The 12,672-nt window shown below is 56.9% G+C and overlaps 1 protein-coding gene across 2 annotated transcripts in view; it reads right to left on the bottom strand.

Moving 5' to 3' along the window:
* The window catches only part of KIF19 (kinesin family member 19), a 29,139-nt gene that overhangs the window by 8,670 nt on the left and 7,797 nt on the right, over positions 1–12,672 (bottom strand). For both annotated transcript variants that reach the window (XM_017535626.2, XM_037740998.1), the window contains exons 3-8: positions 4,504–4,614; positions 3,775–3,862; positions 3,347–3,483; positions 2,191–2,316; positions 1,576–1,770; positions 843–989 (exon numbers count right to left, since the gene is read on the bottom strand). In XM_017535626.2, coding sequence (XP_017391115.1) covers positions 843–989; positions 1,576–1,770; positions 2,191–2,316; positions 3,347–3,483; positions 3,775–3,862; positions 4,504–4,614 — 804 coding nt within the window. The remainder of the gene's footprint in view (positions 1–842; positions 990–1,575; positions 1,771–2,190; positions 2,317–3,346; positions 3,484–3,774; positions 3,863–4,503; positions 4,615–12,672) is intronic.

Genomic DNA, 12,672 nt, shown 5'->3' with positions numbered 1-12,672 from the left:
GACGGGGTTTCACCATGTTGACCAGGATGGTCTCGATCTCTTGACCTCGTGATCCACCCGCCTCGGCCTCCCAAAGTGCTGGGATTACAGGCTTGAGCCACCGCGCCCGGCCCCTCCTTTGTTTTTTAAGGGGGCAGTCCTTTTGGAATTGTCCCCACCTCCCTGGCTTGTGGGTGCAGCTGTGACAGCAGCTGATGGCAACGTTAACTAAGCAGTGACTCTGATATGAGACCAGGGAGGCCTCTGACTGGATCCCACTTCCAGCACTCACTAGTATGAACCCTTGGGAACATTACCTAACTGCGCCATGCCTCAGTTTTCCCATCTGCAAATGTCATTCTCCAAAATCACAGAGCTGTTGACAAGATCCAAGGAGCCAACAGAGTGAAGTACTGAACTCAGGGTCCAGCCAGGAGTGGGGTCTCAGTGATATTGCTATAATTTAAGGCTAAGGCCAGCCCTGCACAAAGGAGGCCACCCCCACACAGCAGACCTGTGGGCCATGAGGCTGACTGCCCACCTGCACTCCCAAATCTAGACAGCTCTGACCCACAGCCCTGCATGGGGGTATCACACGCTCATTTCTCTTCCCGTTACTCAGCCTTTGGTTAGGGTTGCCAGATAAAATTTGGGATGCCCAGTTACATTTGAATTTCAGATACACGACTAATTTGTTTTAGTGTAAGAATCTTCCAAACACTGCATGGGACACACTGACACTAAAATAAATGTAGCTGTATATCCTGAGGTTGGAATTTAGCTGGGTGCCCTGTATTTTCATTTGTTCAATCTGGCAGCCTCACCCTTGGTGCCCAGTGCCCAGGCCCAGCTGTGGCAGGTACCTTCAGGAGCCGGGTGAGCTTGCTGTCACGATAGTTGATGTACTTGTTGCTGCCTTTGTCACTCAGGGCATTGATGCAGTTACCCAGAGCCAGCAGTGAGCGGTTGATGTGGGCCCCCTCCTTCATGCGCTGCCCACGATTCTGTGTCTAGGGAGCAAGCAAAGGACATAAGTGCGGCTTGATGTGGCAGGGGACTGGGTTTCTCCCCAGCCACCTGGTTTCTCCCAATGACCTGGTGATCCTGGGTAATCAACCCCCGAGGACCTTGTGGCCGTTCTCCCGCTAAGGCCGTGGGGGGCATTGGAGAAGGTTAAGAGAACTGGAGGCGTCTGAACAAGAGTGATGGGCTGAAGCTTCTGAGGAGAGCTGGCATGGCTGGTTCTCCCCAGGGCAAGTGCCATGGCACAGGATGAGCTGGGAGGGAGGTTGCTTCCCAGGCAGCTCAGCTGAGAGCCGGCAGGACCGCAGGCACTCCAGAGAGCAAGTGCTCCAGGGAGCAAGGAGGGAAGCGCATGCACACATGTGCAGGGTGTGCATGGTGATGGGGTGGGGGGTTCTCTCCTTTCCTTGGGGCTACAGGATCATGGAGAAGCTGTGGAGGCCCTGCCTGCAGCTCCCCATAGGAGGTGGCTCTGCCCAGCCTGCTGAAGCCTGGACCGGCTGGCTCCAGTAGCTGAAGGGCACTCTCTCTCCTCCCAGGCCTCTCCCCTGTGTGCCTTCCAGGAAGCCTCACCTGGGAGGCGCGCTCCGAGCCAGCCAGGTCGATCATGAACAGGCGGCCCTGCCGCACCTCCTGCAAGATGTTCTTGACCCGGCTGCGCTGGCGCACGGCCACCTGCAGCACTGCGTGGGAGCGGGAGGACGTCTGGTTGGCGGCCGTGGGCTCCTGGGTCCTCTGCCGGTTCCCCTTCATCAACAGTTGCATGATCTGGGTGGGAGGGAGGAGAGGTAGCTCCTCGTGACTGTCAGAGATGCTCCAGCAGAGAGGAGACCGGGGGCTGGGGGGTGGCGGGGAGGGTCCTACGTCTGATCTGAGCGTCGGGAAAAGGCAGGCTGGGGTGGGCTTGGCTTCGTGTGCCGAGAGGCCTGGGGTAGGCCTCGGCTCTCGGGATGTCAGGGTCTCTGTGTAAATGGAGAGGCAGTGCTGCCTGGTCACTCTCCCAGGGTCAGCGTGGCAGGGTCACTGGGGCAAGTGTGAGTCCCCTCCTTGCTGCTGCTCAGGGTTCTGCCTGTCTGCCCCAGCCTCAGTGGAGTGGGCAGCAGCTCCCTGCCTTCAGTCCCTGCCCCGCCTGCCCCCCAGGTGGCAAGCATCCTCTAGGTGGCCCCTGGCTGGCCACACAAAACTCACCTCCTTGGCATTGATGGTAGAGACTTCAGTGATGCCAGCCACCTGGATGACCCCCTTGGAGTCCTCCCGCAGCTCCAGGTAGCCCAGGGAGGGGTTCAGCAGGTCCCGGATCATCTCATTGTAGATCTGATGGGATGGATGGGGGAGGGGTGGGGAGGAGGGGCTAAGGGCAGGAGATCTAGGCCAGGGCCAAGTCCCCTTTCCTTTTGTGCAAGAAAGGGACAATAGTTCACACTTTCTGAGCCCAGGCTCCTCTCAGAAGAGCCCCAATTAGGAGGAAAGGCCCTTTCCTTCCTAGGGGTCAGGGGCTTCAGCATCCACAGGAAACCTCAGGCTGCTGGAGGCTCCAAAACCAAGGAGGACTCCTTTCTAGACAGGCTGGGCTCCGGCAGCGTCCTGAGTTTGAATCCCCACTCCCTCACTGACTGGGTGACACTGACCTAGTTGCGTGGGGACCTGAAAATGACCAGAACCCCCTCCCCCACCATGTGAGCAGCTCTGTTCATTGCTAGGCAACCCCTATGCTCCTTCTGGGGGCATCCCCCACACCCCAAAGCGAGTCTTGCTGGCTGACTCGACACCATGTTGGCCGGCAGCTGCTGGTGCTCCGCCTCACTGCCTCCCTGAGCTGTCACCCAGGAGATTATCAGCTCCCGGAGGAGCCGGGCCAAGCCCAGCCCACCGGCTCTCCCGCCTCTTCTGGACTCTGTCACTCTCAGTGACGTCCCATCACTGTCTGGTGACAGTACTCCCACGGGGTGGGCACCAGGGGGCTGTGGCTGGGTGGCAAGGCCCATAGGTTCCAACCTGTACGTGTATGTTCAGTTTTCACTCTACACACATACACAGAGTCGCTGGAGGCAGCCTGGCAGGGCACACAGGGTCTGCTCTAAGGAATGGGCCCGTGAGCATGGTGAGGTGCGAGCGTAGCACAGGGCAGAGCCTGGCCTCGAAGCCGCAGGGTCCCGGGTTTGAATCCCCACTGCCTCGCTGACTGTGTGACATCAGCCTAGTTGCCTAACCTCTCTGATGAGCCTGCAATGTTTGTAAAGTGGAGCTCACAACACGCATGAGGGAGAGCAGGAGTCTTGGGCCCTCCAGGAAACTGCCCCCGGGGGGTGGGCCAGCCCCGATGGAGCCTAAGCTGGGTGCTCACCTCCAGGTAGGACATGGACACCTCATACTCCATATCGTTGCTGGTCTCCTCAATGGCGCGGAAGAGGTCATTGAGGGTTCGAACATAGATGCCAGGCTCGTGGTCTGTGCCTAGCATGGTGTAGGTTTTCCCACAGCCTGGGGCAGAACCAGGTGGTGGGTGATCAGGAGAGGGAGGCCTTGCTGGGTAGGCATGCCTGGAAACCGGGGTCTGTCCTCAAGGCTGGGCCCTCCCAGATGGCCAAGGAGGTGGTGGAGGGTGGGGAGGATGATGTCCCTGGCTTGGGATGGGGCCTCTGGGGCTGGAGGTCCCCGGGTGGAGCGGCCACATCCTGGATTCCTGCCCCAGCTGGGGCCAGACTAGTTGGGGGGCGATGGGGATTATAGAGTCGTTGCAGTCCTTGCCCGAGGCCTGGGCATACCCCTCACCTGTGGGGCCATAGGCGAAGACAGTGGCATTGTAGCCTGAGATGACGCCTGAGATGAGGCTCTTGGTGGTGGCCTGATACACCATCTCCTGCGAGGAAGGAGGTCTGTCAGGGGCCGGGACACAGGTAGACACAGCACGGGCACCCACTGGCTCATCCTGACCTCTGATCTGAGAGGTTTCTGTCCCTGGAGCCCCAGGCCCAAGATAAGTGGGGGTGGGGAGTGGGGGAGGGGGTGTCTCTGCTTATACCCGTGGTAAGTGACGCCAGGCTGAAAGAGAGCCCTGGACACCTGAGACGCCTCCCTGCACAGCTGGCTCCTGGCCCCAGACCTGAGGAGGCGTCACATCTGTTCCTGGGAGCATCCCGCAGATGGGCGAGATGGGGGTCCCCGAGGAGGGTGTCAGCTTCCCCGAACCCACCCTCTGCCTGTCCTCCTCTCACCAGATGGGCTTCAAGCTCCTTTTCCAGCTTGGGAGGGGCCAGTGAGGTATATGTGTAGGGTGGTGTCTGAGTGCCAACCCCAGTGTGTCCGTGCAGGAGGCTGGGTGTGTGTGTGCGTCACACGTGCACGAGAACCTTCCTGAATGGGCAAGGCTCAAGGAACAGAGGGTGAGCAGGTAGAGTGGAGGCTGAGGCTCAAGGGCAGGGTCCCCAGAGGGCCCCTCCTGGGCGGGGCTAAGGATGAGGAGGGGCTCCTGTGTGTCTTTACACCCAGGCCCTCCCTCACCTGGGTGGCATTGAAGTCAAAGGCCACGTCGAACAGGTAGGACTTCTCCCGGGAGCGATGTGCCCGCAGGATGTCATCGGGATCCTCCATTGGATCCATGAGAACCACCATCTGCAAAGGTCCCCGGAGGGAGGCCAGCGGTCACCTGGGATCCCCGGGTCCCAGTGAGGTCAACACTCGAAAGGGTTCACAAAGTTAACCCTTTGTTAATCAAAGTTAACCAAGCCCGCCGGGGCTCTGACCCTACCCCTCCTTACCTCAGGACCTGGGCAAAGGATGGGAGAGGCCAGAGGCTGGAGTCCAGGGCCCAGGTCCCACTGGAGGTAGGTCCCAGAGCCAGAGCCCATTCCTGTCCTCTTCAGCTTTCCCGTGTCAGGTCAGGCTTACCATCACCTGGCCTTGGATGCCCAAAGGGGACACCTTCCTGGCAGAGCACACATAGGTGACGCCCAGGCTACCACGAGCCCAGACTCTGGGGGCCTGCCCCTCACTGCAACACCACCCCCAGGCTCCCTCTGCCAAAGAGGGGCAACAGCAGAATGGCCAGCATCCGTCAGGGCTCATTTCATGTCAGGACCTGCTGCAAGCACCCACACACACTCTCTTTTCTTTATTTATTTTTGAGACAGAGTCTCGCTCTGTTGCCCAGGCTGGAGTACAGTGGTGTGATCTTGACTCACTGCAACCTCCGCCTCCTGGGTTCAATCATTCTCCTGCCACAGCCTCCCGAGTACTTAGGATTACAGGTGCGCACCACCTGTATTTTTAGTAGCGATAGGGTTTCACCATGTTGGTCAGGCTGGTCTTGAACTCCTGACCTCAAGTGATCCTACTGCCTCCACCTCCCAAAGTGCTGGGATTACAGGCGTGAACCACTGCGCCTCACACAGTCTCTTTTAACCCCCTGCCACAATGCCAGGCTAAGGCCAGCTATGACTCCCATCTTACGGATGAGAAAATCAGGGTCCAAAGGAGTCACATCCCCCAGGTCGTCACACATCAGTAAGGGAGACCCAGGGTGCCAACCGGGCTTTGTGTTCAAAGCCCATAGACTCCTATTCACCTCACTACAGCCCTGCCTGCCCCGTCTCACCCCTCTGGGGCAGACCCCGGGGCAGGGCAAAGAGCCGAAAGCAGCTGGGTGAGGGTGAGGTCAGAGCCTTGCACTTGGGGAGCCCCGCTCTCGGCTGAGAGGGGTGTGAGGGAACTGCAGCAGTGGTCCTCTGCAGCTTTGAGCCTGAGCTGGGAGTGGAAGGGGAGGCGGAGGGGCTTGGGCTGGGAGCAACGACAGAGAGCTGGGGCTCCCTTCCGTGCGGGGTACAGATGGCAGCATTGTGTGTGTGTGTGTGTGTGTGTGTGTGTGCTCGCACGCATGCACACGTGTTGACATGTGTGTTGAGACACAGGAGGGTCCTGGCCGGGTCTTCCCCTCTTCCAAAGGTGACTGAGGGACCCATTTTCTAGAACAATCTCTGTGCCTGCTCCACTCTGCCCCTGCCTCTGCCCCTGCATCCTTGGTGTGTGCTGAGCCTTGTCCCGAGCTCTGCAGAGATGCAAAGGAAAGAGGCTGTGTCCTTGCTGGGTCCCTAATCTAGGGTAGTATGTGTGGGGACCGAGTCAGTGCCAGACTCATGGAAATGACGGGAGACACTCAAAGACGTGCAGGAGTGCTTGAGTTTCCAGGATTTAGGCTGAGGGGCGCAGGGGCAGCAGAGGAGAATCAGGGCAGGCGCTGAGGCCCCGTGTGACCTCTTATCGGTGGTCGGGCCTGGTGTAACCTGCCTGAGCCTCCGTCTCCTCCTCTGTCAGATGGGACAGCAGCGTGACCCACTGGCAGGGCTGAGAAGACCCTGGGACAGCATGTGAGGTGCTTGGGCACAGGGCCAGGCAGGGCTGGGCATGTGCAGAGAGCTCAGCAGTCTTAGTTCAAGGCGCTGTTAAGAGGACAGAAGTGGAGACTGAGAATGACCGCCTGTTCCCCACACCCATGACTCTGCCATCAAGTCAAGGGCCACAACCCCACCCTCACCATGAAGAAGGTCACTGGGATTCCACGGGCTCTGCACCTGCCCGAGGTCCCTTCGGACCATAGTCCCATCCTTCTCGTGCACCCACCCCCAAACACTGCTTCCATGGGGCACCTCTATGACAGCCCACCCTCCTCAGTGCCCTGAGAGGCAGCTGGCACCTCTAAGTGCTGCTTTGTGCCTGGGAACACCTGGGCCCTGGCTTGTGCCAGCCAGCCAGGGAAAAATGAGTCACCACTGTGCTCTTCATGAGAGGGGAGGATGTTCCCTGGGGCCATGGGTGCTGAACAGAGTGGGAGATGGTGGCCTTGGCCAGCATGGGCGTCTCCTCTGTCTCCTCTTTCAGTGGGAGGGAAGGGGAGGAGGGGGGAGGGCATGGGCAGCCTTCATTCCCAGACCCCTCCTCCCAGGACATAATCACAGCAGATCATCTTTACCGAGCCCTTCAACTTGAATTATCATGATGATTATTCTCAGATGGGGAAGTTAAGGCACAAAGTCATGTTGCCAGGGCAGTCTGGGTCCCGGCTGGTACTCTGGCTACCCTACTAAACCACCTCTCACACACACACTTGCACCCCTGCTCCCACAGGAGGCCTTGTGTGGCGGGGCAGGTAGGGGAGTTCCCGCCCTGTCCCTCAGTAGTTCCTGTAATTCCAGAAAGCCCCAACACCCACAGTGCACATTAGCCCTACCTAATTCAACCAGGGATAAGATACTGTCCAAGGAGGTAAACTGAGTCCTAACAGTGGGCAGGGCACTGAGGAGGGTGGGCTGTCATAGGGGGTGCCCCATGGAAGCAGAGACAGAGGTTGTGCTCCCTTCTTGGGTCAGCAGGAGAGCCAGGGCTGGTGACAGTCCCCAAAAGGGCTTGGGAACAGACAAGGCATGAAGCGGCCGCTTGAGGGTGGGGAGAGGCTGGTGAGGGGGTAGCAGCAGCAGAGCTGTGAGTGCAGCCGGGCTCTGTGGATCCAGGACATGCTCGAGGGTCACTGTGGGTCTACCCAGATCGAACTTTCGGATTTAGGACACCCAGTCCCAGGAGGATGGTAGCCTGGGGGCTCCCACCAGACTCCCTCAGCATTCTACGTGTGCCCTGGGTCAAACCTCCTTCCTTCACCACCTGGACTCCTGGGGTAGGTTCATACCTGTGCTCATTGCATCAAAACTAACCTATGACCTTCAGGTGTCTGGCAAAGCCCCTTCTGGGATTCTCAGTGGAGGAGGGAAGAGGGGGCTGGCTTCCCAGGAGGCCGGACCCTGGCAGCTTCATGCAGAAGTCTTTCAAATCAGATGGGATTCCAAGTCAGCCAGTTATAGGAGAGGGCTGTAGACAGGCTGGACCAGAGGGCTTTGTGCCAGGAAAACAATGAGGCCCCCTGCTAGCTGGCCAAAAGCTAGGTGGTCACAGCGAGCCCCTTCCAGGATCTGGTTCCTGTCCCAGGCCCCAAAGATAGCAGCATGAGCCCTGCTCTAGTTTCAGACTGAACTGAAGATAAAGCCTGGCTCCGAGTCCCCCGGCAGAGGTCCCCATGGGATGCAATCGGAACCCGACCAGCTGCGCCCGCTCTCATCTCAATGCCAGTGTTCCTGTGGACACAGGCAGGACCAGTGGCCTGAGGAGCACCCTGTGGGTGGGGGGCCTTTGGTGTTGAGGAGGGTGAGCAGCATGTACCCATGCCCATCCCCCCCACCCACGACCTTCACACAACCTCCAGACACTGCCAAGTTCACAGCACCCTGGGCATTCGGTTCCTTTTGCTAACCAGCTCCTGGAGTACACTGTCAGCACAGCTGCCACGATCCCTGTTTAAAGAGGGCTTTGTCTGGGTTCCATCTGTCTGGGCTCCAGCCCCCGCCCCACCCTCTGTAGCATCACCCTATTCCTGTCCCCTCTAGCCACAATGGAGCCCTTGTGCCTCTCCACCAGGTGAGCTGGAGCTGAGCTGTGGGAGGGTGGGGACAGGTGCTCTGAGCTGCCAAGGAGACCAGCATGGGGCACTCAGGCAAGGTCATCATGCTTGCTGAGTGAGGTCCCAGGGAGAGAGGGCAAAGGGAGGCCTGGTTTCCTGCCTTCTGACATACATGGATCATTTCAATAACCAGGAACATGCCAGAGCACAGAGAGGCACCCGATCCTGCCCCTAGAGGAAGACTTCCTGGAAGAGGTGGCACCAGCATTGAGTCCTAAAGAATGAGAGAGGTGGAGTGGAGAGAGAATTCTGGACAATGGCATGAGCAAGGCAAAGAGGCAATGGGCAGGCTGTGGCCATGTTTCTCAGCTCAGGTCACTGGGGTTTCTTGCGAGAAACTCGGGGTTAGGAAGAGAGAACTGGAGTTTCGCCTTCTATCCTCCATGCCAGGATCTTCACTGCACAGTCCCGAGAACTGACTTGCACATCCATAGAGGCCAGCACACTCGTGCCCCCCCCAACCCAGGCACCCCCCACCCCGTGAGCACATGCAGTCCCTGCTGGGGAGGCTCCTCTACATCCTCTGAGCCTCCCTCTAAAGGCCCCCCTGCTTGGCCCACAGCAGATGCCCAAGGGATGCCTGTGGAATAAAGCTGCTGTTTATGGGGAGTGGTGACTGTGCCAGGCACGGTGCCAAGGGCTTGACATATGTTTTCCCTGACAGCTTATGAGTGGGCACTCTTGCCAGGCACAGTGGCTCATGCCTGTAATCCCAGCACTTTGGGAGGCTGGGGCAGGCGGATCACAAGGTCAGGAGTTCGAGACCAGGCTGGCCAACATGGTGAAACCCCATCTCTACTAAAAATACAAAAAGTAGCTGGGTGTGGTGTCAGATGCCCTGTAATTCCAGCTACTTGGGAGACTGAGGCAGGAGAATTCTTGAACCCAGAAGGTGGAGGTTGCAGTGAGCCAAGGTTGCACCACTGCACTCCAGCTGGGTGACAGTGAGACTCTGTCTCAAAAACAAAAACAAAAATTAGCCGGGCTTGGTGGCAGCGCCTGTAGTCCCAGCTACTTTGGAGGCGGAGGCAGAAGAACTGCTTAAACCTGGGAGGCAGAGATTGCAGTGAGTCGAGACTGCGCCACTGCACTCCAGCCTGAGTGACAGAGCGACATTCCATCTCAAAAAAACAAAAAACAAACAAACAAAGACTGGGTACTCTTATTATCACTGGCCTGGAGATGAGGAATCAGTTGGGTTAAGTAAATTACCCAAAGCTGCCCTGCAAAGTCCAGAGCTGGGCAGATTCAGAGCAGTGCGTCTCAGAACCCAGCCTGCCCACCATGCCTCTCCGAGCGCACGAGTGGACAGACAGCTGCCTGGCTGGGGGACACCTGCTCATTAGGGATGGGGCTGTGTCCCACCAGGTTTCCTCTTGTGAAGTCCTGATGTCTAGTGCCTTAGCATATAACGCTTATTTCGAAATGGGGTGGCTGCAGGTGAAATCAGTTGAGGAAAATGAGGTCATATTGGAGAAGGGCAGTCCTTTACCCACTACGACTCGTGTCGGTATAAAAAGGGGAAATTTGGGCACAGATCTGCATACAGGGAAGCTGCTAGGAAGAGACACAGGGAGAAGATGGCCATCTAAAGCCAAGGGGAGCCAGGTGCGGTGGCTCATGCCTGTAATCCCAGCACTTTGGGAGGCTGGGGCAGGTGGATCACCTGAGGTCAGGAGTTGAAGAGCAGCCTGGCCAACATGGTGAAATCCTGTCTCTACTAAAGTACAAAAAATTAGCTGGTGCGTGCCTGTAATCCCAGATACTTGGGAGGCTGAGGAAGGAGAATCACTTGAACCCAGGAGGCGGCGGTTGCAGTGAGCCGAGATGGCACCACTGCACTCCAGACTGGGCCACAGAGTGAGATTCTGTTTCAAAAATAAATAAATAAAAATAAAGCCAAGAAGAGAGGCCCGGAGTAAACCCTTCCCTGTTGCCACCTGGATTGTGGACTTCCTGGGTGACTCCCAGAGTAAGTAACCCAGGGAGCTTTGCTGTGAGAGAGTAAACAGCTGTTGTTAAAGCCACCAGTGCGTAGCACTTTGTTACAGCAGCTTGCAAACTAATATGACATCCAAGGCAGTCTCACCTGCCATAGGGAGCTGAGTGCTGCCACACCCGAGTGGGGCTTCGGCCAGCCCCTCCCCCAGCCTTAAGCAGGTGGGAGCCTTAAGCGTGGGCATTGCCTCTCACCACCTCCTAGGGAATGCATTCTCTTGCTCGCTGCACACTGGGTGCCTGTCTCTGGGAGGTTTTAGGGGAATCTTTGCTCACAGGAGAGGCGCGCAGCTTCATGCCCGAGCTCTGCCCCTCCAAGCGCATCTGCCACTGCAGCTCCAGGCTTCCAACTCAGCAGAGGCTCTGGCTTGAGCTTCCACCTCCACGGCCCCCTCTCCCAGCCCTGCTCTTAGTTCAATGCAGATTTTGACCTTTCCAGAGTTCCAGACAGAGTTGGAGTCTTTGAGCCTGGAAACTCAAGATCCTGTAGGGAAGTGGGGGCCTCAGGCCAGGGAGAAGAGGTCTCATCCATAAGCTATGTCCCCATTGGGGACAAGGCTCTTCCCAAGCATGTCCTAGGTGAAAAACTTTTTGCACAAAGCATGTCACACTACTAAGCTGCAGCTGCATTTATCGGCTTTACAGTTTTAACAGGATTCTTTCTGGCTTCCAGATGGCTGAGCATGGACCAGGCTTTCTCAGCTTGGCACTGTTGACATTTGGGGCTGGATCATTCTTTGCTGTGGGGGCAGTTCTGTGCATTGTAGAATGTTGAGCAGCATCCCTGGCCGCTACCCAGTAGATGCCATGCCTTCCCCCTGGTTATGACACTGCCAAATGTTTTCCTGGTAGCAAAATCACGCTGGTTGAGACCCACTGACTTAGCCCATTCCTCCCACAGCCTCCAAGGCTAGTGGCAAAAATCTCTGAGAGAGGGGGAGCCACAAATGAGGCACAGTTTGACATTGCTGTGTGACTTTTAGGAAGCTGCAACACTTCTCTGGGCCTCAAGTTTTTCCCGGTTGGAAGACAGGAAGATCTACAGGGCTGTAGTCTTGAGAGAAGAAATCGTAACATACCAACATCCCCATCCTACTCAGGAAGCCTCAGCAGAGAATCTGGCTCTGGCTTTATCTGCAGCCCAGGGAGCCAGGCCACAGCCCCTTCATTCTTACGGGTAAAAACAAACCACGACAAAACCTGATTCTAGGTGGATAGCACCCTTGGAAGGCTGTTTCTGTTTGGTTTTTGTTTTCAAAGGAGAATCTGTTGCTGGTCATGTTTCTAGTTGTCAATATAACATCCTGGGAGTCCTCAATAAAGGGAGCCTTTGATCCCAGGAAGGTTGTCCCTGGACCCTGTCAGCCTTCAGGCTGGATGGAGAAGGACAGAGTCGACCCTGCTGAGCTCATAAAGCCACCAAAGCCCAGCCAGCTCTTAGGATGCAGCCACACCTGGCTGACGTCCTGATCAGATCCCTACCTGGCTATAGGTTTCTGAGATCTGGAGGTTTAGGATGGGAAGTATGTATACCAAGAATATAGTCTAGGGCTGTGTCTCTCAAAGGATCTGCAGATACCTTCACCAGAGTCACCCAGGGAGCTTATAAAATGCAGATTCTCAGGCACTTCCCAGACGCACAGAGTCAGAATCTCTGGGGGAATGGGCCCATAAATCTACCCTTCCTTGTATCCATCCAGATGTCAAGGTGAGGATCCTTGCAACCTAGAGGATTATGTATAACAGCCAAAGAGTAAGAACAACCCACATGCCCATCAACTGAGGAAAGGAAAAATGACATGTGGTGTATCCATACCATGGACATTATTCAGCCATCAAAAGGAGAGAAGTTCAGGTGATGGGACACAGTACCTCACACCTGCAATCCCAGCACTTTGGGAGGCCAAGGCAGGAGGATCGCTTGAGCCCAGGGGTTTGAGACCAGCCTGAGCAAGATGGCCAGACCCCATCTCTACTAAAAATTAAAAAATCGGCCGGGCGCGGTGGCTCAAGCCTGTAATCCCAGCACTTTGGGAGGCCGAGGCGGGCGGATCACGAGGTCAAGAGATCGAGACCATCCTGGTCAACATGGTGAAACCCCGTCTCTACTAAAAGTACAAAAAATTGGCTGGGCATGGTGGCGCGTGCCTGTAATCCCAGCTACTCAGGAG

Source organism: Cebus imitator, unplaced genomic scaffold (assembly GCF_001604975.1).
Source record: "Cebus imitator isolate Cc_AM_T3 unplaced genomic scaffold, Cebus_imitator-1.0 Scaffold93, whole genome shotgun sequence".
In the NCBI taxonomy this organism is placed as follows: Eukaryota; Metazoa; Chordata; class Mammalia; order Primates; family Cebidae; genus Cebus; species Cebus imitator.
The sequence above is the reverse complement of the archived record's forward strand: the minus strand, read 5'-3'. Positions and strand labels throughout refer to the sequence as shown.